Consider the following 23,272-nt stretch of genomic DNA (forward strand, 5'->3'; position numbering starts at 1 on the left):
CGTACCTGGTGTCGGAGCTCCGAGTCCACGGGGCAGGCGGGCAGAAGGGGAAGCAGGCTGGAACACACGAGCACAAGCTGGCACTCCACAAGAGCAGACTGAAGACTGAGCCCACGCTTAGTCTCCACTGTTGGTGATTGATTGGTGATTGGTGACGAGGTCATCCTGCAGAAGCCAGGGCCCTTCGGCCCGGAGCTAAGACACGCCCGGGCCAGGAATCAAAGAAGCTGACAGAGGATCCAGGGCAACTCAGAGCAAGTGCAGGCCTAGCAGCCCCTCCACACCAACAAAGTGACTCGCGGGTCAGCAACAGCGTGTGGGAGCCACGCCAGGACCGCCACTTTCCTTTGCCTTCCCGACCACTCAAGAATCTCCCTGGCCGCCCATCTTAAGCAGAAACACGTGAGACAGGGGAATTCTGAGAAATGTAGTTCAGCCGGCCAAAAGGACACGTGGCAACACCATCCCACTCTTTAACGGTTATGTCTCCTCAGACCCTCTTTTTGTTCTCCGGTTAGCTTTAGTAAATCATAGTTTTCCCTAGAAAACAGCCCATTCACCTATTTTTGAAAAGAGTTATTTGCCGTAGTCCTGTGAAGCATTTTTAGCAATTTCTGGTCGAGCTCCAGTTACATCACTTGGCACTCATTAATCTGGTTACCTTCTTATGTCGTCTTCTAATTTAATTGCATTATCATCGGAGAATGTAGTATCTTGGGTTTTGGTTGCTTGGTATTTGAGAGATGTTTTGTGGTCTAATACATGATCAATTTTTATACATGTCCCATGTGTGCTTGAAAACAATGTGTATTCTCTAAAACTGATTCCAGGGGCGCCTGGGTGGCGCAGTCGGTTAAGCGTCCGACTTCGGCTCAGGTCACGATCTCGCGGTCTGTGAGTTCGAGCCCCGCGTCAGGCTCTGGGCTGATGGCTCGGAGCCTGGAGCCTGTTTCCGATTCTGTGTCTCCCTCTCTCTCTGCCCCTCCCCCGTTCATGCTCTCTCTCTGTCCCAAAAATAAAAAAAAAATAAAAAAATAAAAAAAAACATTGAAGAAAAAAAAAAAAAAGGGGCGCCTGGGTGGCTCAGTCGGTTGGGCGTCCGACTTCGGCTCAGGTCATGATCTCATGGTCCCTGAGTTCGAGCCCCGCGTCGGGCTCTGTGCTGACAGCTCAGAGCCTGGAGCCTGTTTCGGATTCTATGTCTCCCTCTTCCTATGACCCTCCCCAGTTCATGCTTTCTCTCTCTGTCTCAAAAATAAATAAATGTTAAAAAAAAAAAAAATTAAAACTGATTCCAGAGTACACATGCCCATAGTTAGGTGAATTAGGTTGCTCAAAACTCTACACACTACTTTTTTATTTAGATGGTCAATTCCTGGCACAGGCATATTAAAAATCTCTATCAATTTCTCCTACCGGTTATGTCAATTTTCGCATTATAAACGTTAGAGTTCTGTTATTGGATGCATATATGTTTATAATTCTTCTGTCTTCCTGGCGAAGCATTCCTCTCAGCATTCAGTAATGACCTTTTTTTACCTCTGATGATATTTTTTGCCTCAAAGTCTATCCTGTCCGACGTTAGTATAGCTCTGGTTTTAATTATGCCTTTTGTTCCCTTGCCCAGTAGGGATTTCTTTTACTTTCTTGTCAGCTCAGCTATGCATTTAAAAAAAAAAAAAAAAATATATATATATATATATATATATAAATATAATATAAATATAAATATATATATATATTTGTTGTATTTTATCCATTATTTTTGGTGCGTCTATCAAGCAAGGTTGCGGGAGATCTAACTTGGCATGTTGACAGATCTTGAAGTTCTCAAAATTAGAAAACAATGAAACACATACTGGCCTTTAAAGGGAAACCTATTATGTTTGATATGCAATCAGAATACCAGAATAAATTGCAAAATGTATGCATAACCAAGGCCCCATCTCACCAATGGGGTCAAACCTTATTAATTGTAGGGCTCAACGTGAATTGTATTCACTTTGTATCTCCAACAGACAAGAAAAAAAAAAAAAAAGCTTTTTCAAACAATCCACTCCCACAGCTTCCCCGAAGAATCTGATATGACCCCCATCCCTCAAGGGTGGTTCCCCCACCATTGAGAATCACCAGTTTATGCTCTCCAAAGAAGACTCAGCTCAAAGGGGTGCCTGGGTGGCTCAGTCAGTTAAGCATCCGACTTAGCTCAGGTCATGATCTCAGGGTTCATGAGTTCAAGCCCCGCATCAGGCTCTGTGCTGACGGCTCAGAACCTGGAGCCTGCTTTAGATTCTGTGTCTCCCTCTCTCTCTCTGCCCTGACCTCACTCACACTCTGTCTCTCTCTCTCAAAAATAAATAAATTAAAAAAAAATTTTTTTTAAATAAAAAAAAGAAGATTCAGTTTAAAGATGGCAATATTTTATTCCATTACTAGTTTGGTATTCCTCCTCCCATCCCTCAGTCATTCACAGATGTTGCACTTTTCTTTGCGGTTCTGTGGGTTCCTTTCAACATGTTTCCAAACTCCTCTGGTATCTTGGTCAAGGAGGCCAACACTAGGCTCAAACCCAGTTTCTACCTGGCAATGCATGAGTCCTAACACTGGAGCCAAATCCTATCAGCTGACATTTAACCTAGTCTTACCAATTACAGCTTACTGGAGACTCAAATACCCACACTATACATCTGCTCATGGCACGAATGGGGGGCTACTTTTCTCTACAACTGATTATGAATTACAAGGGTTCCGGAAAAGATGGTGTCGGTGATTTGGGCCCCAGGGTTTATAAGCAGAGAAAGCCCTAGCTCTTGTTAAGCAAGGCCGCTACCTGATTTGTTCAACTTATCCAATTTATGCACTACATGGAAAGCCTTTAGGAACTCATTAAAGTCAATGCTTCCATCTTTGTTTAAGTCCATTCTTTCAGCGAGCTCATCAATCTGAAAATCATCAATATGAATGTTGTAGTGACTATTGAAGAGTTTCCACATGGAACGAAATTCTTCCACAGAAATCAGGCCTAAAAGAATATAGAAGAAGGTGTGAGTGTTCGTTTTAAGACCCACTTAATGGTGGAGTGGGGAAGCTATACTGATTGAATGGTCCCAATGAGAAGAAGCTCACTGCCATGCCCGACCATCAGACACTGAAGGAGATGGAAAAGTCAGATTGTAAATATAAGAAACAATGTGTCACTTTCAACTACCAAGTGGTCCTGACATTATTCCAAACCTGGAATGAGTATACACTCAAGGGATGGGGGTACATTATGGACCGTGGGACCCTATGTGGTATAGAAATTACAAGATCTAAAATCTAAGGGAAAAGGACATCAGGGCAGAGGGAGAAGTTACCCTGGCACTCAACAAGAGGACTGCAAACAATGGCTCTGCCATATTTTCTAGGCAATCATTTGCTTTCATATTTTGATTATTGACCTTTTGGTATTCTGTGATCTCTGCGGTTGAGGATTATCTGGTGATTGTTTTAAAGTTTCAAAATAAGTATGGGGTGCCTGGGTGGCTCAGTTAAGCACCCGACTTTGGCTCAGGTCATGATCTCGCTGTTCATGAGTTTGAGCCCTGCATCCGGCTCTGTGCTGACAGCTCAGAGCCTGAAGCCTGCTTTGGATTCTGTGTCTCCCTCTCTCTGCCCCTCCCCGCTCACATTCTCTCTCTCTCTCTCTCTCTGTCTCTCAAAAATAAATAAAAACATTAAAAAGTAATAATAATAAAGCTTGAAAATAAGTGATCATGCATCAAAGCCAAGCAGAAATGAATTTTCATACCCCTGAGTCCCAAACATAGGATCAGAACTCCAGGAATGATTTTTATTGCCAGGAGTAACTACTATGTTTAAATGGACAGTGAATTATCTTTTCATCTGTGCTGACGATTTCTAAAAGGAGCTATTCTTGCCTAACAGATACAGAGGCCTATATAGGGGCCATATGGTCTTGAATACAGTTGGTGGACAAACTAAAATAGTAATAATCCTAATCATGAGTTTATCATCGCCTCCCCCCCAGCCCTGAGTTAAATCAACTTTGGATGAAGAATGCAATAGATGAAAATAGAGTTCTGGTTTCTGAGAAACAGATTAGCCCTTGCTTTCTACTGCTACCGAACTAATCCAAGTTCATTTACCTGAGTGGTCAGAATCAATGACATTAAAGATGATTTGCAGGTCAGATCGGTATCTGTACAGAGTTTCAATTAGAGTAGATTGAGCCTGAAATAAAGACGTTCTAAGTGTTAAAACACAGAGAATTAATAACGGTCAATTTTAGTACATGTTACAAATACGAAACGTTCCCACCAATTCAAAGCATGTGATTCAGATAGAAATTCGAGAAGGCAGGCCTTCCTTGGAGTCCCAACCTTCTTTAATCAGAGAAAAGACCATGCTGTTGCGTGCGGAAGCGTGTGCAGTCTGCAGGGCCCTGGCTGATCAAGAAGCAGTGAACAACAGCCAACACGTACTGACAACACGTGTGCGCGGGCTCCGCCCTGAGACTTTTCTGTGGGCTCTTTCATTCAGTCCTCAACAACGGCCCCAAAGAAAAGAACTATTATTATGTCCATTTCACAGATTAGAAAACAGAGAGGTAAGGTAAGTTTTGCAAGGTTCACGTAGCTAGGGAATGGGATCTGATCTCAGCTGCCCGAAGCCAAGGCCCATGAGTCTGGTGACCGTGGTAAACTGCCTCTTGCGTGAAGCCGAAGCCTCTCTTGTGGGGGTATCTTAGTTTCCCACCTGCCTTACTTCTCTCTGCTCTGACCTTCTCATCTCCCCTGCAAACAATCGCCCAGTCTTCCTTCCCATCGGCTCACGTTCAGCCCAGTGTGGTAACTAACTGGCAAAGAGTTGTTAATGAGTACGGGGCGGGGGCGGGCCTTACAACTCTCCCCGGGGTATTCCCATTTTAATAAGAGATTTTTAATTTTACAAACACTTAAGGCATAAGATGTCATGTCAGCAGGTCTATACTCTCGCAGTGTAATAGGGACTCTGTTGAGGAGCTGAAGGGGTGAGTTGTATGAAAGAGTGGGTGTCATATCTGCCCTTCTGATTTGACATGGATTTTCTCGCAGAAGCTTTTCCTTCTTTTTCCATTTTGCCTATCCTTAGAAAGCACAAATTTCCCGAACAGATCACTAGGTACTTGGGGGAGCCCCCGTGGGCCTTCCCCAAGCCGGCCATGCCCATCCATTAGATGATTCCACACCCAACTTTTCAAGACTGAGTCCCTCTCACGGGTCATCTGAAGGGTGTTTCGCTCCAGCCAGGTTTCAGCTGGGGCTATGTTTCACTTGCCTCTTTCACGGGGTTCTGAATGTGGATATCCTGGAAGCTGGACATGTAGTTAATATCTCCATTTGTGTCTGTGGTGACCAGACGTGAACTCAGGGATCTCCATGGTAAGTTCAGCCCCAAAATGTTCTCCATGGAAAAAGCCCACTGGCTCATAGAAAGTTTTCCTAACAACAACAACAACAACAAAGCCCATATAATTGGTTGATGATTTGATAAAGAAATGCAACCTACGTGGCAAATTCAGTGAGCAGCCTGGGGTTTTGAGGCCTGGGTGCCTCCTTCTCCCCTTTGTGATTTGTCCCACCAGGCCCCACAGCTCTAAGGGACAAATAAACTAAAGAAAGTCTTGGGTGTTCCACAGATCTTGCCCGTAGTGTTATGTGTAAGCAATCAGACATTGGGTGTTCGATCTTTTGTTCCTTTTTCTGATTAGCAAAGGAAGGTGTATTTACAATAGAAGATTTTAAAACACGAAAGGATATAAAGGATAAAAGATTACTTTCATTTTTCATATTTTGGCATGTAATTCACTTCCCATTTTCCAAGGTCCTGTCCCTTCATCCCCTGATATTATATGTAGTCTTTCAAAATATAAATATCTTTATTTTTTCTGATTATTAAAGATACGCTCGTTCGAAATGATTTTGAACGAATAGAAAAAATGTTATTACTTCTAGTGCACACAAACATGGATATATACAAATATATCTACATTTTACCTTTCTCAGAGCCAAATACGCCTTGTAGTCTAGCAAATGTTTTATACACATGTGTCTATGGCAACACACATAGCATATTTATTCTTTTTTTTTTAATGTTTATTTATTTTTGGGACAGAGAGAGACAGAGCACGAACGGGGGAGGGCCAGAGAAAGAGGGAGACACAGAATCCGAACCAGGCTCCAGGCTCTGAGCTGTCAGCACAGAGCCCGATGCGGGGCTTGAACTCACGGACCGCGAGATCGTGACCTGAGCCGAAGTCGGACGCTTAACCGACTGAGCCACCCAGGCGCCCCATAGCATATTTATTCTAATCTGAGTTTTTACTTACAATAAATCATGGACATCCATCTATGTTAAGAAACGTAGATCTACATCATTATTTTAATGGCTATTCAACTATTTCATTATCTCCTTAGGATCACTCCTATAAGTGGAATTTACTGGATCAAAGAGGATGCACATTTTTAAGCCTTTTGACATACAATACCAAACTGTTTTCAAGAAAAAAAATATCCATTTACACTCCCAGAAAACCATTCCCCACATACTTACCTGCCAAAGACATAATTCCTTTTACCTTTTTGGGGGGTGAATTCCTTTGTTTCATCATTTTGAAGGGAGAAAAGGAATTAATGAGGTAGAAAAAATTAAAATTAAAATTAAAAAAATTAAAATTAAAAAATTAAAAACACACACAAAAATTGAAGAAATGATGCTAGATCCTAGGTGTGTTTTGATAGTAGAGAAAAATTAAAGAAAAATATTTTTAACAAAAATTGAAAATAAAAATGAGTTTTTTCTCTTCCTGCTGAGTGCCTTGGTTCAGGTTGTGCAGTTGTTGTGTTATCCTCAGATCAGTTTTCTAGGTGTGCAGGATGCTTTAATGTCGGTCTGGCTGTATTTCATGGACGCGAGACACACGAAAAACCTCCACGCTGTTCCCTCTTTGAACCTTTTTTAAAAGTTATTTTAATTCCAGTTGCCAGACAGTGTAATATTAGTTTCAGGTGTACCTATAGTGACTCAACACTTCTGTACATCCCCCTGTGCTCACCCCAAGTGCACGCCTTATTCCCCATCACCTACTTCACCCATCCCCCAGCCACCTCCCCTCTGGTCACCATCAGCTTGTTCTTTGTAATTAAGAGTCTGTTCTCAATTTGTCTCTTATTTTTTCCCTTCGCCTGTTTTGTTTCTTAAATTTCACATATGAGTGAAATCATATGGCATTTCTCTTTCTCTGACCAACTTATTTCGTTTAGCCTAATACTCTAGCTCCATCCATGTCATTGCAAATGGCATGATTTCCTTCTTTTTTCTGGCTGAATAACATTCCATTGTATATATATACACACCACATCTTATGTATCCATTCATTAACTGAGGGACACTTGCATTGCTTCCATAGCTTGGCTATTATAAATAATACTCCCATAGACATAGGGGTGTGTGTATCCCTTTGAATTAGTGTTCTTGTATTCTTTGAGTAAATACCCAGCAGTGTGATTGCTGGAACTTAAGGTGTTTCTATTTTTGACTTTTTGAAGAACCTCCATACTGTCTTCCACATCGGCTGCACCGATTGGCATTCCCACCAACAGTGCAAGAGGGTTCCCCTTTCTCCACATCCTCACCAATACCTGTTGTTACTTGTGTTGTCGATTTTAGCCATACTGACAGGTGTGAGGTGATATCTCACTGTGGTTTTGATTTGCATTTCCCTCACGATAAGTGATGATGAACATCTTTTCATGTGTCTGTTGGTCATAATTCTTTTTTCTAAATTAAAGTTCAACACATACGGAAAAACTCACAAAACAAATACAGGGCTTGGTGAATTATCACAAAGAGAATTCCTATGTAACCACCACCAAGGACAAGAAATAAAACATTGCCAAATCCACATGATTTCACTCGTATTTGGAATTTAAAAAACAAAAGAAACAAAAGGGGAAAAAAAGAGAGAAGCAAACCAAGAAACAGACTCTTAACTGTAGAGAACGAACTGATAGTTACCAGAGGGGAGGGGAGCAGGTGGACGGGTGAGACAGGTGATGGGGATTAAGGAGTGATGTATGGACTGTTGCATCACCATATTATACACCTGAAGCTAATATTACACTTTTAACTAACTGGAATTTAAATAAAACCCCAAAGTTAAAAAAAAAAGATTGCCAATATTCAAAAGGCCCCCTTGGGGCCCCTCACAATTACTACCACTTCCCACTTTCCTAAAGAGAGCCACTATCTTGATCTCTAATACTATAATTTGCTTTTTGCCTTTTTTGACCTATATGTAAATGGAATCGTGAAGTATATATTTGGGGGGACGTCTGGCTTCTTTTGCTCAACGTGAAGTTCATGAGATTCAGCCATGTTGTTCCATTTAGTTGTAGGTCTTCATTTTCATCAGTGTATAGTATTCCATGGTGTGAATATACACAATTTATATATCTGTTCTACTGTTGGTGGATGTTAGGTTATCTCCAGTTTGGGGCTATTACAAACAGTGCTGCTAAGAACATTTCTGTAGGGGCGCCTGGGTGGCTCGGTCGGTTAAGCGGCCGACTTCGGCTCAGGTCATGATCTCGCGGTCCGTGGGTTCGAGCCCCGCGTCGGGCTCTGTGCTGTCAGCACAGAGCCTGGTGCCTGTTTCAGATTCTGTGTCTCCCTCTCTCTGACCTTCCCCTGTTCATGCTCTGTCTCTCCCTGTCTCAAAAATAAATAAAACGTTTAAAAAATTAAAAAAAAAATTTCTGTAGATGCCCTTTCCGTGCATTGAACCTATAGCTCAATTTGAAGAGAATTCATATCCTGACAACTTCGGCCCTTGCACACAGCAATACCTACCCATTTATTTTCGTCCTTTTTAATTTCTCTTAATCATTTAGAAATCTCATACATCAATCGTTCGGTTCCTTTCTCGTCCTGGATTATCTACGCTGAATGGGATCTTTGAAGATTTTCATTACCTAAAAGTTCATTGTTAGCTCTACCAGCCATCAGTTTACTCCTACTCAGCTCAAAGCTACCCTTCTTTGCCCTGTTTTATGACACTGGAACTGAACCCTGTAAATAATTCTCTTTGGGCGCCTGGTATAATGTCAGTAGAGAGTACAGGAAGGATACTCTAAGACACAGCAGAAGAACCACTTCTGGTATGCTTTCCTTCTTGCTTTTCCAGTAGAGCATGGTTACCAGAGTGTGGGAAATGCATTGGCACCCACTCTCCAGTCAATTTCACTGACACCACAGTGAATGGCTTCCTTGCCAGGAGTGTGTGGGAGGCACAGCGGTACACAGCCCAAAAAGGGTTTTGTTGGTACTCCCGTGGGTGGCCCCATCCACTTCAGTCCGGGCTCAACAGCTACCAACCAGCTTTGATGTGAGACACTTCAGTGAACTTCCACCGTATCTAGCGGGCCACGGTCATTCCCTCTCCAATTAGGTCTGAATATTAGCCTTGCTTGAGAGCAGGGGACTCTTCCAAGTCTGTTCCTTCCTTGGGTTCACTTTCTTAGCCTTAGAGATAGTAGCTGCACCCTACAATTTCTATTCCTGTATTCTTTAGCATTCTCTTTCAGCCATTTTAGTAATTAAATAGCCTTTTACTAGTTAATAATTCTTTACATTAAATTTCCCAGTTCAAATTATTGCCGTGGTTTCTATCTCCTGAATAGACTCTGACTGATAACCTGATATATGAAAACACAATAAATTTCTCTGTGTTGACCTTGTGTTCTACAACTTATTAAATTCAATTATTAATTATAATAGTTTTTCTGTGTATTTGGGTTTTTGATATACTCAATCATGTTGTCTATACGTAGTAACATTTTATTTCTTCCTTTGTAATTCTTATCATCTTATTTAACTTGCCTTATTGTAGTAGCTAGCATCCCTAGCACAATGTTGAACAATTTTGAGAACAGACATCTCTATTAGTCTCCTATTGCTGCTGTAACACATTACCACAGACTTAGTGGCTTTAAAGAACGCAAATTTATTCTCTTATAGTTCTGGGGGCTAGGAGTCCAAAATCACTTTTGCTGGTACAAGCGAAAGTGTCAGTGGGGCTGGTTCCTTTGAGAAACTCTGATGGGGGGATTTGTTTTTTACCCCTTTTCAGCTTCTAAAGGCTGCCTATATTCCTTAGCTTGTGGCACCTTCCTGAGTTTTCAAGGAGTATCATTTCAATATCTTCTTCCATTATCACATCACCTTCTCCTCGGACTCTGACTCCTACATCCCTCTCATAAGGACCATTGTGATTATATCAATTCCACTTAGATAATGCATGACAGTCTCCCTAGGTCAAGATCATTATTTTTTTTAAGATTTTATTTGTAAGAATTTCTACACCCAACATGGGGCTCGAACCCACAACTCTGAGATCAACAGTTGTGTGTTCCACTGACTGAGCCAGCCACATGCCCCTCAAGATCAGTATTTAATCACATCTGCAAAATTCCTTTTGGGATCTAAGGTAACATTGAGAGATTCTGGGGATTAGGATGCAGACACATTGGGGATGGGGAATTATTCAGTATCTTTCTCTTATTCCCAATCTTAGAAGAAAAGGTTTCAACATTACCCCATCAATTATGCTGTTTTCTATAGGCTATGATAGATATCCTTTATAAGATTAAGGAAATTTGCTTCATTTTTAGTTTTCTAAAACCATGAAACCAAGGTAAAATACATCCAATAAATTTTTCTTATTTTGAGAGAATTAGACTTCTTTAATTTGGTTAAATTGGTGAATTACACTGATTGATTTTTCATTATCAAATCAACCCAGAATTCCTAGTGTTTCTAGAATAAACCAACTTGTTCGTTTTACATTAACCTTTTTCCAATATTTCATTTAGGACTTTTTTCATCTAAATTTATGTCTGAGATTAGCCTTTAATTTTCCTTTTCCATAATGTTTTTACTAGGTTTTGGTATCAAGGTTATGCTGACCTCCTAAAATAATCTTGGAAGTGTTCCTTATGTTTTTATTCTCTGGAAGAGTTTGTGTAAGACTGATTTTATTCTTTTTTTTTTTTAAGTAGGCTTCATGCCCAGCACGGAGCCTGATGCGGGGCTTGAACTCTACAACCCTGAGATCAAGAGTCAGATGCTTAACTAACTGAGTCACTCAGGTGCCTCTAGACTGGTTTTATTCTTTAAAAAAATGTTTTTGTAATGTTTATTTGTTTTTGAGAGAGACAGAGTTTGAGCGGGGGAGGGACAGAGAGAGGGAGACACAGAATCTGAAACAGGCTCCAGGCTCTGAGCTGTCAGCACAGAGCCTGACGTTGGGTTCAAACCCACAGACCACGAGATCATGACCTGAGCCAGAGTCGGATGCTTAACCAACTGAGCCACCCAGATGACCCTAGACTGGTTTCATTCTTAAATGTATATTTTAATGGCTAATGAAGCTATCTGAACCCAGGGCCTTCCTTGTGGAAAGTTTCAAAATTTCAGGTCCAGTTTCTTCAACAGTTATAGAATTGTTCAGGCTTTCTATTTCTTTTTGTGTCAGTTTTGGTAAGTGTGTGTGTGTGTGTGTGTGTGTGTGTGTGTGTGTGTACATATATATTTTAGGAATTTGTCCATTTAATCTAAAGTATCAATTCACTAGCATAAGAGTTTTCATAATACACCTTATGAGCTTTTTAATATCTGTAAAGTCTGTATATACTAAAATTTCCCCTTTCAGTTCTGGCATTGGTTATTTATGCTTTCTCTATCTCCTTACCAGGGTTTTATCAAATTTTCCAGTTTCTTCAAATAACCTTTTTTTTTTTACATTGTTGATCATAGTTTCATCTTTCAAAATATATGCATTTTCAATTCTTCTCTAACTTGCATCTTATATGTTGCATTTTCCTTATCATTGAGTTGCAGATTTCTAATTTCCACTGTGATTTCTCCTTTGATCCAAGGGTTATTTAGAAGTGTATTTCTCATTTCCAAGCCCAAGGGGGATTTTCTGGCTACCTTCTGTCATTGAGTTATAGCTCAATTCACTATGACAGAAAATTTATTCTGTATGTTTCCAATACAAAATTTGTTGATATTTGCTTTATGTTCCAGGATATAGTCAGGATATGTTTCATGTGTGCTTGACAAGAATGTGTATTCTGCATTGTTGAGCAGAGTTCTATGTATGTCTTTTAGGGAAACTCTCCTAATCTTTTTGTCAGTTAATTCTTTCAGTTAAAGGAGTATTATAATCATCCACTATGATGGTAGATTTTTCTACTTCTACTTGTTCTGTCCATTTTTGTTTTACATATTTTTGAGGCTATATTAGTAGGTACATATGCATTTATAATGGATTCAATTGGCAAACAGAATACTTTATCATTATAAAGTGTCCCTTGTTATTTCTAGTAATGTAGATTTCCTTGAAGTCTACTTTGTCTAATATTAATAGAGCTGTTTCAACCTCGGTTTTGTTAGTGTTTTCATGTTATATTTTTTTCTAAATTTTACTTTCAATGTTTTGTATATATTATTCCACTGTCTACTGGCTTCTATTGTGACTGTTGAGAAGTCTGATATCAGTCAAATTGTTTTCCCTTTGTAGCAATGTGTATTTCTCTCTGCTTGCTTTTAGGATATTTTTCTTTGCTGTTGGTACTCTGTGGTTTCTCCACAAGGGTATATAGGTGTGGATTTAATTTTTTTTATCCTATTTGAGAAACACTGTATCTCTCTACCTGTGAATTTGAGTTGCTCATCAATTCTGGAAAAGTCTAGGCCATTATCATGTCAAATACATCCTCTCTTACATTGTTTCCTCCTGGGACCCTGAGTAGATGTATGTTAAACTTTATTTTACTGTCCATTAGTCTTAACCTTTCTAATTCTGTCTTAAGTAGTGTCTAATCTTCTGTTTAACCCATCCAATATGGTTTTTTTAAACAAGTATATTTTTACATCTATTTGGTTCTTCTTCAAATCATTCTTTAAATGCATGTCAGTGATCCACCTTTTATTTCTTTAAACATTTCTTAGTTATTTTTATTTGTATTTGATAATTCCAATATCTGATTCTTTAGAGAATGAAATCTGTCATTGTTTCTGTTGACACTTACTCACGGTAGCTTGTCTCCTTTGTTTCATGATCTTTGGTTATGAACTCATGGTTGATCTTAATCTCTGCATATATTAGTGGCCAAAATTAGGGATGCATCCCTTGAACATGGATTTGCATTTGCTTGCCAAGAGTCAAGGGGCACTACAAAAATAGCCGACTTTAGCCACTTTGAGGGTCCAGGCTTAATGTGGAAGTCTCAGATTCAGCTTATCCATCTTTCTATTATCCTTTGGTCTAGTCTCAGGATTGAGCACAACACCAAAATTAGCATTTGCCCTCAGGACAATCTAGCACTTTGTGCTTGTTTGCTGCTCCAAGCTGGTTTCAAAAAACGTTTCATGAGAGAAAAATGTTTGCTAGATATTTATCTTACTGTGAGGCTGGTAGATGCATTAAAATTCTGTATCCTCTAGAATCTCGTTGTCTCTTAACAGGAGGGCCTTCCAGAGTGTCTAGTCTGAGCCACTACCAGAATAGAAGGGTTGCTGTTGTTTTAAGTTGAAAGAAACGTACTGCAAAGGAGGGATATGGCTTTTTTCAAGCACATAATGGATTATGTTTTATTTTTATCTCTATCTTTCCTTGCTAGTAAAAATAGAGAACTGAAATCTTAAGGAAGCAAAAAAAATGAAAACTGATTTGTACGTAAGCTGGTATGTTAAGAAACGGTAAGCATTACATAATTTTATTACCTGATTTACTGCCGTCTTGAAGTTGGAAAGCATGAATGAGGTCAGTTTTTCGTGCAATTATTCTCTCTCTTAATATCCTGATGGCACTACTTTCAATAGCATTCACCCTATGTTAACAAAACAATTATTAGGCAAAAGATACAGAAATCATCCTGTTCTGTCTTGTTTTAATGTGCTATGTTACCACTTACCAGTTTCTACTTCAAATGAATTGCCTAATTTCACACATGCCATGTTCCTAGGTGGTCAGTGTTGGTATATGTATGCCTGTGTGTGCACGTATTGTGAAATTTTAAAAGGACTACCACTGGTGTTTTCTTTTTGAATTCAAAGATTTACATGAGCAATTAATGTCTGAGCATATCCAAGATACTTTTGAAAAACAAGAAAATTAAGAGGGACTTGCTAGAGCAGACTTTAATATTTCCTGTGAAGTTGCTGAAACCTAACAGCAGGTATGGACACAGGAGAAGACAGATACATGAGCAGAACATAATAGAAATTGCATAAACATAGTCAACTATATATGGGAACAATATATATGACAAAGGAGGTATTACAATTCAGTAGAGAAGAGCAATTTTTTTTTAACATGGTGCTAGCATAGTTATCCGTCTGGATGCTAAACCACCTCAGACCATTTACAAAAATAAATTCTAAATAAAGGAGGAACAGAGGAACAAAGTAGCTATGAGTCATATACCCCTCTCCCCAAAAAAGCAAAATGGCAGAGGTAAATCAAACCATATCAATAATAGCATCATATGTGAATAGATTTTTAGACATCAAAAAGCAGAGGCTATGAGACCGGGTTTTTTTTTTTAAAGACCCAACTATGTTTTCTACAGGAGATACTCTTCAGTTTCAAAGATACAAAAGAGCTTGAGAGAACAACAGAAAAGATGTATTATGCAAGCATCAACCATAAGAGAGTTAGAATGGCTATACTAACAGAAGACAGAATAGACTTGAAGACAAATCTGTTACTAGAGACACAGAGGAATATTTTATAATGATAAAAGAGTCAATCAGTCAGGAAGATAAAACAATTACAAACATCTATAAACCTAACAACGGAGCCCAAACCTATATGAAGCAAAACCAGACAGAACTGAAGGGAGAAACAGACAATTTAATAATAACAGTTGGAGACTTCAATATTCTACTTTCAATAATAGATAGAACAATGAGGCAGAAAATAAAAAAGGATATAAAAGACTTGAACAGAGGGGCACATGGGTGGCTCAGTTGGCTAAGCATCCAACTCTTGATTTCAGCTCAGGTCATGAGCTCACAGTTTGTGGGATCCAGCCCCATGTGGGGCTCTGTGCTAACAGCATGGAGCCTGCTTGGGATTCTCTCTCTCTCTCTCTCTCTCTGCCCCTCCCCTGCTTACACACACTCTCTCTCTCTCAAAATAAATAAATAAACTTCAAAAAATTAAAAAAAAATTTAAAGACTTGAACGGCACTATAAACCAACTAAATTTTAACAGATATGTATTATCTGTATAGAGAGAGAGGGATTCTCTCTCTCTCTCTCTCTCTCTCTCTGCCCCTCCCCTGCTTACACACTCTCTCTCTCTCTCAAAATAAATAAATAAACTTCAAAAAATTAAAAAAAATTTAAAGACTTGAACGGCACTATAAACCAACTAAATTTAACAGATATGTATAAAACACTGCACCCAACAACAGCAGAATATACATCTTTCTAAAGCATATATGGAACATTCTCCATGATAGATCCTCTGCTAGGCCATAATATGTCTCAATACATTTAACATGATCAAAATCAGACAAAGTAGCTTTTCTGACTACAAAAGGAATAAATTAGAGATCAATAACAGAAAGAAATTTGGAGGAATCACAAATATGAGGAAATTAAACAACACCATCCTAAACAACCAATATGTCAAAGAAGAAATCACAAGAGAAATTAGGAAATACTTTAAGATAATGGAAGATTAAAACACAACATGACAATGTTGTGACAATGTGAGACACAACTAAACCAGGGCTTAGAGGAAAATTTGTAGCTATAAATGCTGATATTAAAAAAAAAAGATCTCAAATCAATAACCTAATCTCTACCTTCAAAAACTAGAAAAAAGAAGAGTAAAAGTAAACCCAAAGCAAGCAGAAGGACGGAAAGAATGAAGAGGAGAGGAGTGGTCTGGATAGAAGATCAAACCAGCCAAGGTGCACCTGGGTGCCTCAGTCGGTTAAGTGTCTGACTCTTTTAAATTAAAAAAAAAAATTTTTTAACACCTATTCATCTTTGAGAGACAGAGAGAGACAGAGCATGAGCGGGGAAGGGGCAGAGAGAGGGAGACACAGAATCAGAAGCAGGCTCCAGTCTCTGAGCTGTCAGCACAGAGCCCAACGTGGGGCTCGAACTCACGAACTGCAAGATCATGACCTGAGCCGAAGTCGGACACTCAACCGACTGAGCCACCCAGGCGCCCCTAAAAAAATTTTTTTTAAGTTTACATATTTATTTAGAGAGAGACAGAGATAGCGTGAATGGGCGAGGAGCAGAGAGAGGAGTAGAGAGAGAGGGAGAAGAGAGAGAATCCCAAGCAGGCTCTGCATGGTCAGCACAGAGCCTGAAACAGGGCTTGAAGTCATGAAACCATGAGATCATGACCTAAGCTGAAACCGAGAGTCAGATACTTAACTGACTGAGCCACCCAGGCACCCCAAGTGTCCAACTCTTGACCTCAGCTCAGGTCTTGATCTCAGGGTTGTGAGTTCAAACCCTGCATTGGGCTCCACACTGGACATGAAGCCTACTTAAAACAAAAACAAAACAAAACAAAACAAAACAAAACAAAAAGATGAAACCAGCCACAATATTGTTTTAGTCCAAAGCCTAATCCAGAGCAAAGCCCTAAACCTCTTCAATTCTATGAAGGCTGAGAAAGCTAAAGGAAGCTGTGGAAGAAAAGTTTGAAGCTAGCAGAGGTTGGCTCATGAGGCTTAAGGAAAGAATCTATCTCTATAACATCAAAGTACAAGGTGAAGCAGCAAGTGCTGATGTAGAAGCTATAGCAAGTTATCCAGAAAATCTAGCTAAAATAATCAACGAAGGTGGCTACACTAAACAACAGATTCTCAATGCAGATGAAACAGCCTTCTACTGGAATATGATGTCATCTAGGACTTCCATAGCTGGAGAGGAGAAGTCAATACCTGGCTTCAAAGCTTCTAAAGCCAGGCTGACTCTCTTGGAAGGGGCTAATGCAGCTAGAGACTAAGTTGAAGGCAATGTTTATTTACTATTATGAAAATCCTAGGGCCCAGAAGAATGATGCTTAATCCACTCTGCCTGTGCTCTAAAATGGAACAACAAAGCCCGGATGACAGCACACCTGTTTAAAACATGGTTTACTGAATATATTAAGCCCATCGTTGAGAACTACTGCTCAGAAAAAAGGATTGCTTTCAAAATACGACCGCTCAGTGACAATGTACCTGGTCACCCAAGAGCTCTGATGGAGATGTACAATGAGATTAATGTTGTTTTTGTGGCTGCTAACACAACATTCATTCTGCAGTCCATGGATCAAGGAGAAATTTAGACTTTCAAGTCTTATTATTTAAGAAACACATTTTATAAGGATATAGCTGCCATAGATAGTGATTCCTCTGACTGATCTGGGAAAAGTAAATTGAAAACCTGAAAAGGATTTGCCATTTTGGATGCCAGTAAGAACACCCATGATTCATGGGAAGAGGTCAAATAGCAACATTAACAGGAATCTGGAAGAAGTTGATTCCAAACCTTATGGATGACTTTGAGGGATTCAAGACTTCAGTGAAGGAAGTAATTGCAGATGTGGTAGAAATAGCAGGAGAACTAGAATTACAAATGGAGACTGAAGATGTGACTGAACTGGTACAATCTCATGATGGCGAGAAACTCCAATTTTGAAAGAAGTTACTATGGATAAAATGCTGTCAAACAGCATCACATGCTAGAGAAACCTTTCATAAAAGGAAGAGCCAATCAATTCAGCAAATTGCATTGTTGTCTTATTTTAAGAAATTCCCACAGCCACCCCAGTCTTCAGCAACCACTACTCTGATCAGTCAGCAGCCATCAACATTGAGACAAGACCCTCCACCAGCAAAAACATCACAACTTGCTGAAAGTTCAAAAGATGGCTAGCAATTTTTTTAGCGGTAGCGTATTTTTAAGGTATATACATTGTTTTTCAGACATGCTATTGCACGCATACCAGACTACAGTGTAATGTAGACATAACCTTTATATGCACTGGGAAACCAAAAAAATTCTCCTGACTTGCTTTATTGTTAACATTTGCTTTCTTACGGTGGTCTGAAACTGAACCTGCAATTATTTCTGAGATACGCCTGCAAATGAAAGAGAAAATAGAAAAACAATAGAGAAAATTCACGAAGCCAAAAATTGGTTCTTTGAAAAGATCAACAAAACTGACAAAACTTTGTCTAGACTGGCCAAGAAAAAAAAAGAAGACTCAAATTTCTAAAATCAGGAATGAAAGACGGCTCATCACAACTGACCTCAGAGAAATAACAGATTATAAAGGGATATTATAAACAATTGTACACCAGCAAATTAGATAACCCAGATGAAATGGACAGATTCCTACAAGGATACAAACTACCAAAACTAAGAAGAAATAGAAAAATTGAACATACCTGGAACAAATAAAATTGAATAAGTAATCAAACATCTGCCCACAAAGAAAAGCTCAGGGCCAGATGGCTTCACTGGTGAATTCTACCAAACATCTAAAGAAGAATTAATACCAATCGTTCGCAAACCCTTCCAAAAAAATAGAAGAGGTGGGAATACTACCCATCTTTTTATATGAAGCTAGTATTAGCCTGATACCAAAACCAGGCAAAGATCGCAAGAAAACTACATATCACTACAACATCTCTTAAGAATATACATCGAGGGGCATCTGGCTGGCTCAACTGGTAGAGCATGTGACTCTTGATCTCTGGGTTGTGAGTTTGAGCTCCATGTTGGGCATAGAGATTACTTTTAGACTTTTTTTAATTAAAAAAAATGAATATAGATGGAAAATCCTTAACAAAATAATAGCAAACTGCATTCAGCAATATAGAAAAAAGACTATATACCATGAACAAGTGGGATTTATCCCAGGAATGCAAGGTTTGTTTGACATCTGAAATGAATAAATGTAACACACTATATTAATAAAATAAAAAACAAAAACCACATGACCATCTCAATAGATACCAAGTATTTGACAAACTCCAACACTCTTTCATGATAAAAACACTCAACAAATTAGGCATAGAAGAGAACTTCCTCAACCAGATGAGGGACATCTACATAAAACACAGAGCTGATATACTTAGGGTGAAAGACTGAATGTGTCCCTCTTAAGATCAGGAACAAAGCAAGGATATCTGCCCTCACCACTTTTAGTCAACATTAGTTGTCAGCTAAAGCAACCTTGAAAAAGCAAAGCCAAGCTGGAGGCATCACAATTCGAGACCTCAAGTTATAGTACAAAGCTGTAGTAATCAAAACAGTATGGCACTGGCACACAGATCAATAGAACAGAATAGAAAACCCAGAAATAAACCCGCAATTATATGGTCAATTAATCTTTGACAAAGCAGGAAAGAATATGCAATGGGAAAAAAGACAGTCTCTTCAACATATGGTGTTGAGAAAACTGGACAAACTACATGCAGAAGAATGACACTGGACCATTTTCTTACACCATACACAAAATAAATTCAAAATGGATTAAAGACCTAAATGTGAGACCCGAAACCATAAAAATCCTAGAAGAGGGCACAGGCAATAACCTCTCTAGCGTCGGCCACAGTAACTATTTTCTAGACAGGTCCCCTGAGGCAAGGGACACAAAAGCAAAAATAAACTATTGGAACTACATCAAAATAAAAAGCTTCTGCACAGCAAAGGAAACAATCAACAAAACTAAAATGCAACTTACAGAATGGGAGAAGGTATTTGCAAGTGACATATCCAATAAAGGGTCAGTGTCCAAATTATATAAAGAACTTACAAAATGCAATACCCAGGAAACAAATAATCCAATTTAAAAATAGGCTGAAGACATGAACAGAAATTTTTCCAAAGAAGACATACAGATGGCCAACAGATACAGGAAAAGATGATCATCATCACTTACCATCAGGGAAATGCAAATCAAAACCACAATGAGATACCACCTCACAACTGTCAGAATGGCTAAAATTAATAACACAAGAGACAACAGGTGTTGGTGAGGATGTGGAGAAAGGGGAACCCTCTTGCCCTATTGGTGGGAATGCAAGCTGGTGCAGCCACTCTGGAGAACAGTATGCAGCTTCTTCAAAATGTGAAAAATAGAACTACCCTACGACCCAGCAATTGCACTACTAGGTATTTACCCAAAGAATAAAAAAATACTAATTCAAAGGGATACATCCTAGGTTTATAGCAGCATGATTTACAATAGCCAAGAAATGGAAGCAACCCAAATGTCCATTGACTGATAAATGGATAAAGAAGATGTGGTGTGTGTGCGTGTGTGTGTGTGTGTGTGTGTGTGTATTATGTATATATACATATGTATATGTTATATATGTTACGTATGTATATATACATATATGTATGTATATATATATGAATATTATTCAACCATAAAAAATGAAATCTTGCCATTTTCAATGACATGGATGGAGCTAGAGAGTATAATGCTAAGCAAAATAAGTAAGTCAGAGAAAGACAGATACATGATTTCACTCACATGTGAAATTTAAGAAACAAAACAAACCAGCAAAGAAAAAAAAGAGAGATAAACCAAGAAGCAGACTGTTTACTATAGAGAACAAACTGATAGTTACCAGAGGGGAGGAGGGTTGGGGGGTCATGGGGGAAACAGGTGATAGGGATTAAGGAGTGCACTTGTCCTGATGAGCACAGGGTGCCGTATGGAAGTGTTGAATCACTATATTGTACACCTGAAGCTAATGTAACACTATATGTTCACTATACTAGAATTAAAAACATAAAAAAAATTTTTTAATAAAGAAAATGTGGTCTATCCACCTAATGGAATATTATTTAGCCATAAAAAGGAATGAAATACTCATGCATGTTACAGCATGAATGAACCTCAAAAACATTGTGTTGAGCAAAAGAAGCCAGTCACAAAAGACCACATACTGTGTGATTCCATTTACATGCAATGTCCAGAATAGGTAAATGCATAGAGACAGAAAGCAGATTACTGGTTGCCTAGAGTTGTTGATGGGGGAGGTGACCGGTGAGTGACTGCTAATGGGTACAAGTGGTCTTTTTAGGCTGGCAAAAATGTTTAAAAACTAGATTATGGTGCTGGTTGCACAACTCTAAAAATACTATCGGTGAGTTGTGTATTTTAAATTGGTCAACTTCATCATATGTGAATTATGTCTCAACAAAGCTGTTAAAATAAATTAGCTTGAGATTAACTTACTAATATAACAATATAATGAAAACTTGCTGTAGAGACATTTTTCTAACAGAGATGAAAATCCAAAAGATATGATGAAATTATATATATAAATGTGATTTCATAGAACTAAAGCAAAACGAAGACACCAACAAAATATATGCAACGTAACCGTAAAAATCCTCTATCCGTCATATGCAAAGAACTCCTAAAAATTGATCAGAAAGTGACAAGCAACGCGAGATCAAATGCAGGAACTATATAAATAGGAAATTCAAAGAAGAGAAAAATGCAATGTCCAAAAACCTAAGATGGGTGAACTCAGCTGTCTAAAAAGTTGCCAATTAAAACAATGAGATTCACCATTTTGATCCATCGGCTTGGCAAAAAATATCTAAGCCTAATGAGCATGTGGAAAAATTGGTTTGTTGTTTTCATATTGTTAACTGTTACAATTCTTTCGGAGTACCTAGTAAAATTGTAAACACATAAATCCATAAATATCCCATTTTAAAATGTTATGTAAAAAAAGCCCACTAAAACTTGTGGCCGTACGTATGCATGTATATGTACACACAGAGGAGTGTTATAGCATTGCCTGGAATTGCAAAACCCTGGAAGCAATCTGGATGGCCATCCGTTAAATAAGACTCGGTCACTCCGTAATTATTATGGCACATCTACTAAAAAGAATGAGTTAGGTCTATGTGTACCAACTTGGAGTGATGTTCATGATATCATGATATCATCTTTAGAGAAAAACTCAGTTGTAGAATGTGCAGCGTGATTCTATCTTTGTCAAAAAAAAAAAAAGTATGTATGTTGCCGACTGCCTTTCTCCTTCCCCTGGGATCCGTATTTGATGAGGAAAAGGGTTTTTGCTTCTTCTGTTCACTGCTGTATCACTTGTGCCTACAACAGGGTGTGACGTATAGTAGGTGCTCCAAAAACATTTTTTTATTCGATGAATATAAAGGTCTGTTTTTGTGGGAGCAAGAAGAGGCTGTCCATTTCAGTTGCATCTGCAGAAAAGGGTTATCGAGAACGAGCGGGAGAGAGGACTGGCATTCTCTGTATACATCTTTGGCCTCACTCGTTAACAATAAACATACTCGTTTTGTGATGACAGCTTCTTAAAAAGGTAATGTTAAGTGGAGAAAAGGAAGATAAACTATGGATGCCATCACATGGAGAGACACTCAACTCCTGTCATACACACTCTGAGTAGAGAAGAGACCAAGAGGCAAGAGCACACGGGGCTGTTTGGGGACAGAGAAGACTGCAGGGTGCGGGACTGGGTGGATGTGGGGACCGTCTTTTCTTTACATTCGGTTAGAGGCTGTTCATGCACACTGACTGCTTTACCCATTTACAGAGACATATGGGCTGGAAAGGTCTTCTCTTGGTTTCAAATACGAATGCGTTCACCACCGGGTGTCTGGAACGAATTCTATTTTGTTTATGCCCACGAGTAACCAGTAAGTAGTTGCCTTCACTCCCACGGGTGCTCTTAGTCACTCTGGACTGGTCCCACTTGGTCACCAGCACCAGCGCTCAGAGTTCTCCTTAGGGCATACACACCTTTGGTAAAGAGGCCTCAAGCACGTTGTCCGAGTTACTTGGTACTGGAAGAATCGAGGGGCCATACCAAAAGACAGTTTGATGTAAGCGCCTCGATTGCTGCCTTCTTCATAATAATTAGAAGCAGAAAATATAGTAATGACCTGATAAAAGAAACAGAAGACCAGGATCACAGGGAGGTGGTTCTCAAAAGGTCTCTCAATAAAGTCAGAAATAGCTCAATTCCTAAAAAGGCAAACATCAAAGTTCCGGATGCATACAAATGATCCAAGTCTGACAGGATTTTCTGTGCTTCCACTGGAGAGGCAACAGGCTCTTAAACGGGTGTCCCCAGGAATACCGACTTCTAGCCACTCGTCCCCGCAGTGCCTGGCCTTGCAATCCTGT

The 23,272-nt window shown here is 39.2% G+C and overlaps 1 protein-coding gene across 1 annotated transcript in view; it reads right to left on the reverse strand.

Annotated features, from left to right (window-relative positions):
- Nucleotides 1-2,403: 2,403 nt before the first annotated feature.
- Nucleotides 2,404-23,272, reverse strand: part of PPEF1 (protein phosphatase with EF-hand domain 1) — a 107,943-nt gene continuing 87,074 nt past the window's right edge. The window contains exons 14-18 of the mRNA XM_019431696.2: nucleotides 22,886-23,028; nucleotides 13,831-13,937; nucleotides 5,320-5,483; nucleotides 4,149-4,233; nucleotides 2,404-3,022 (exon numbers count right to left, since the gene is read on the reverse strand). Coding sequence (XP_019287241.2) covers nucleotides 2,814-3,022; nucleotides 4,149-4,233; nucleotides 5,320-5,483; nucleotides 13,831-13,937; nucleotides 22,886-23,028 — 708 coding nt within the window. The 3' untranslated portion in view covers nucleotides 2,404-2,813. The remainder of the gene's footprint in view (nucleotides 3,023-4,148; nucleotides 4,234-5,319; nucleotides 5,484-13,830; nucleotides 13,938-22,885; nucleotides 23,029-23,272) is intronic.

The sequence above is a fragment of the Panthera pardus genome, unplaced genomic scaffold, assembly GCF_024362965.1.
Source record: "Panthera pardus isolate Hobbes unplaced genomic scaffold, ASM2436296v1 HiC_scaffold_27, whole genome shotgun sequence".
Taxonomy (NCBI): domain Eukaryota; kingdom Metazoa; phylum Chordata; class Mammalia; order Carnivora; family Felidae; genus Panthera; species Panthera pardus.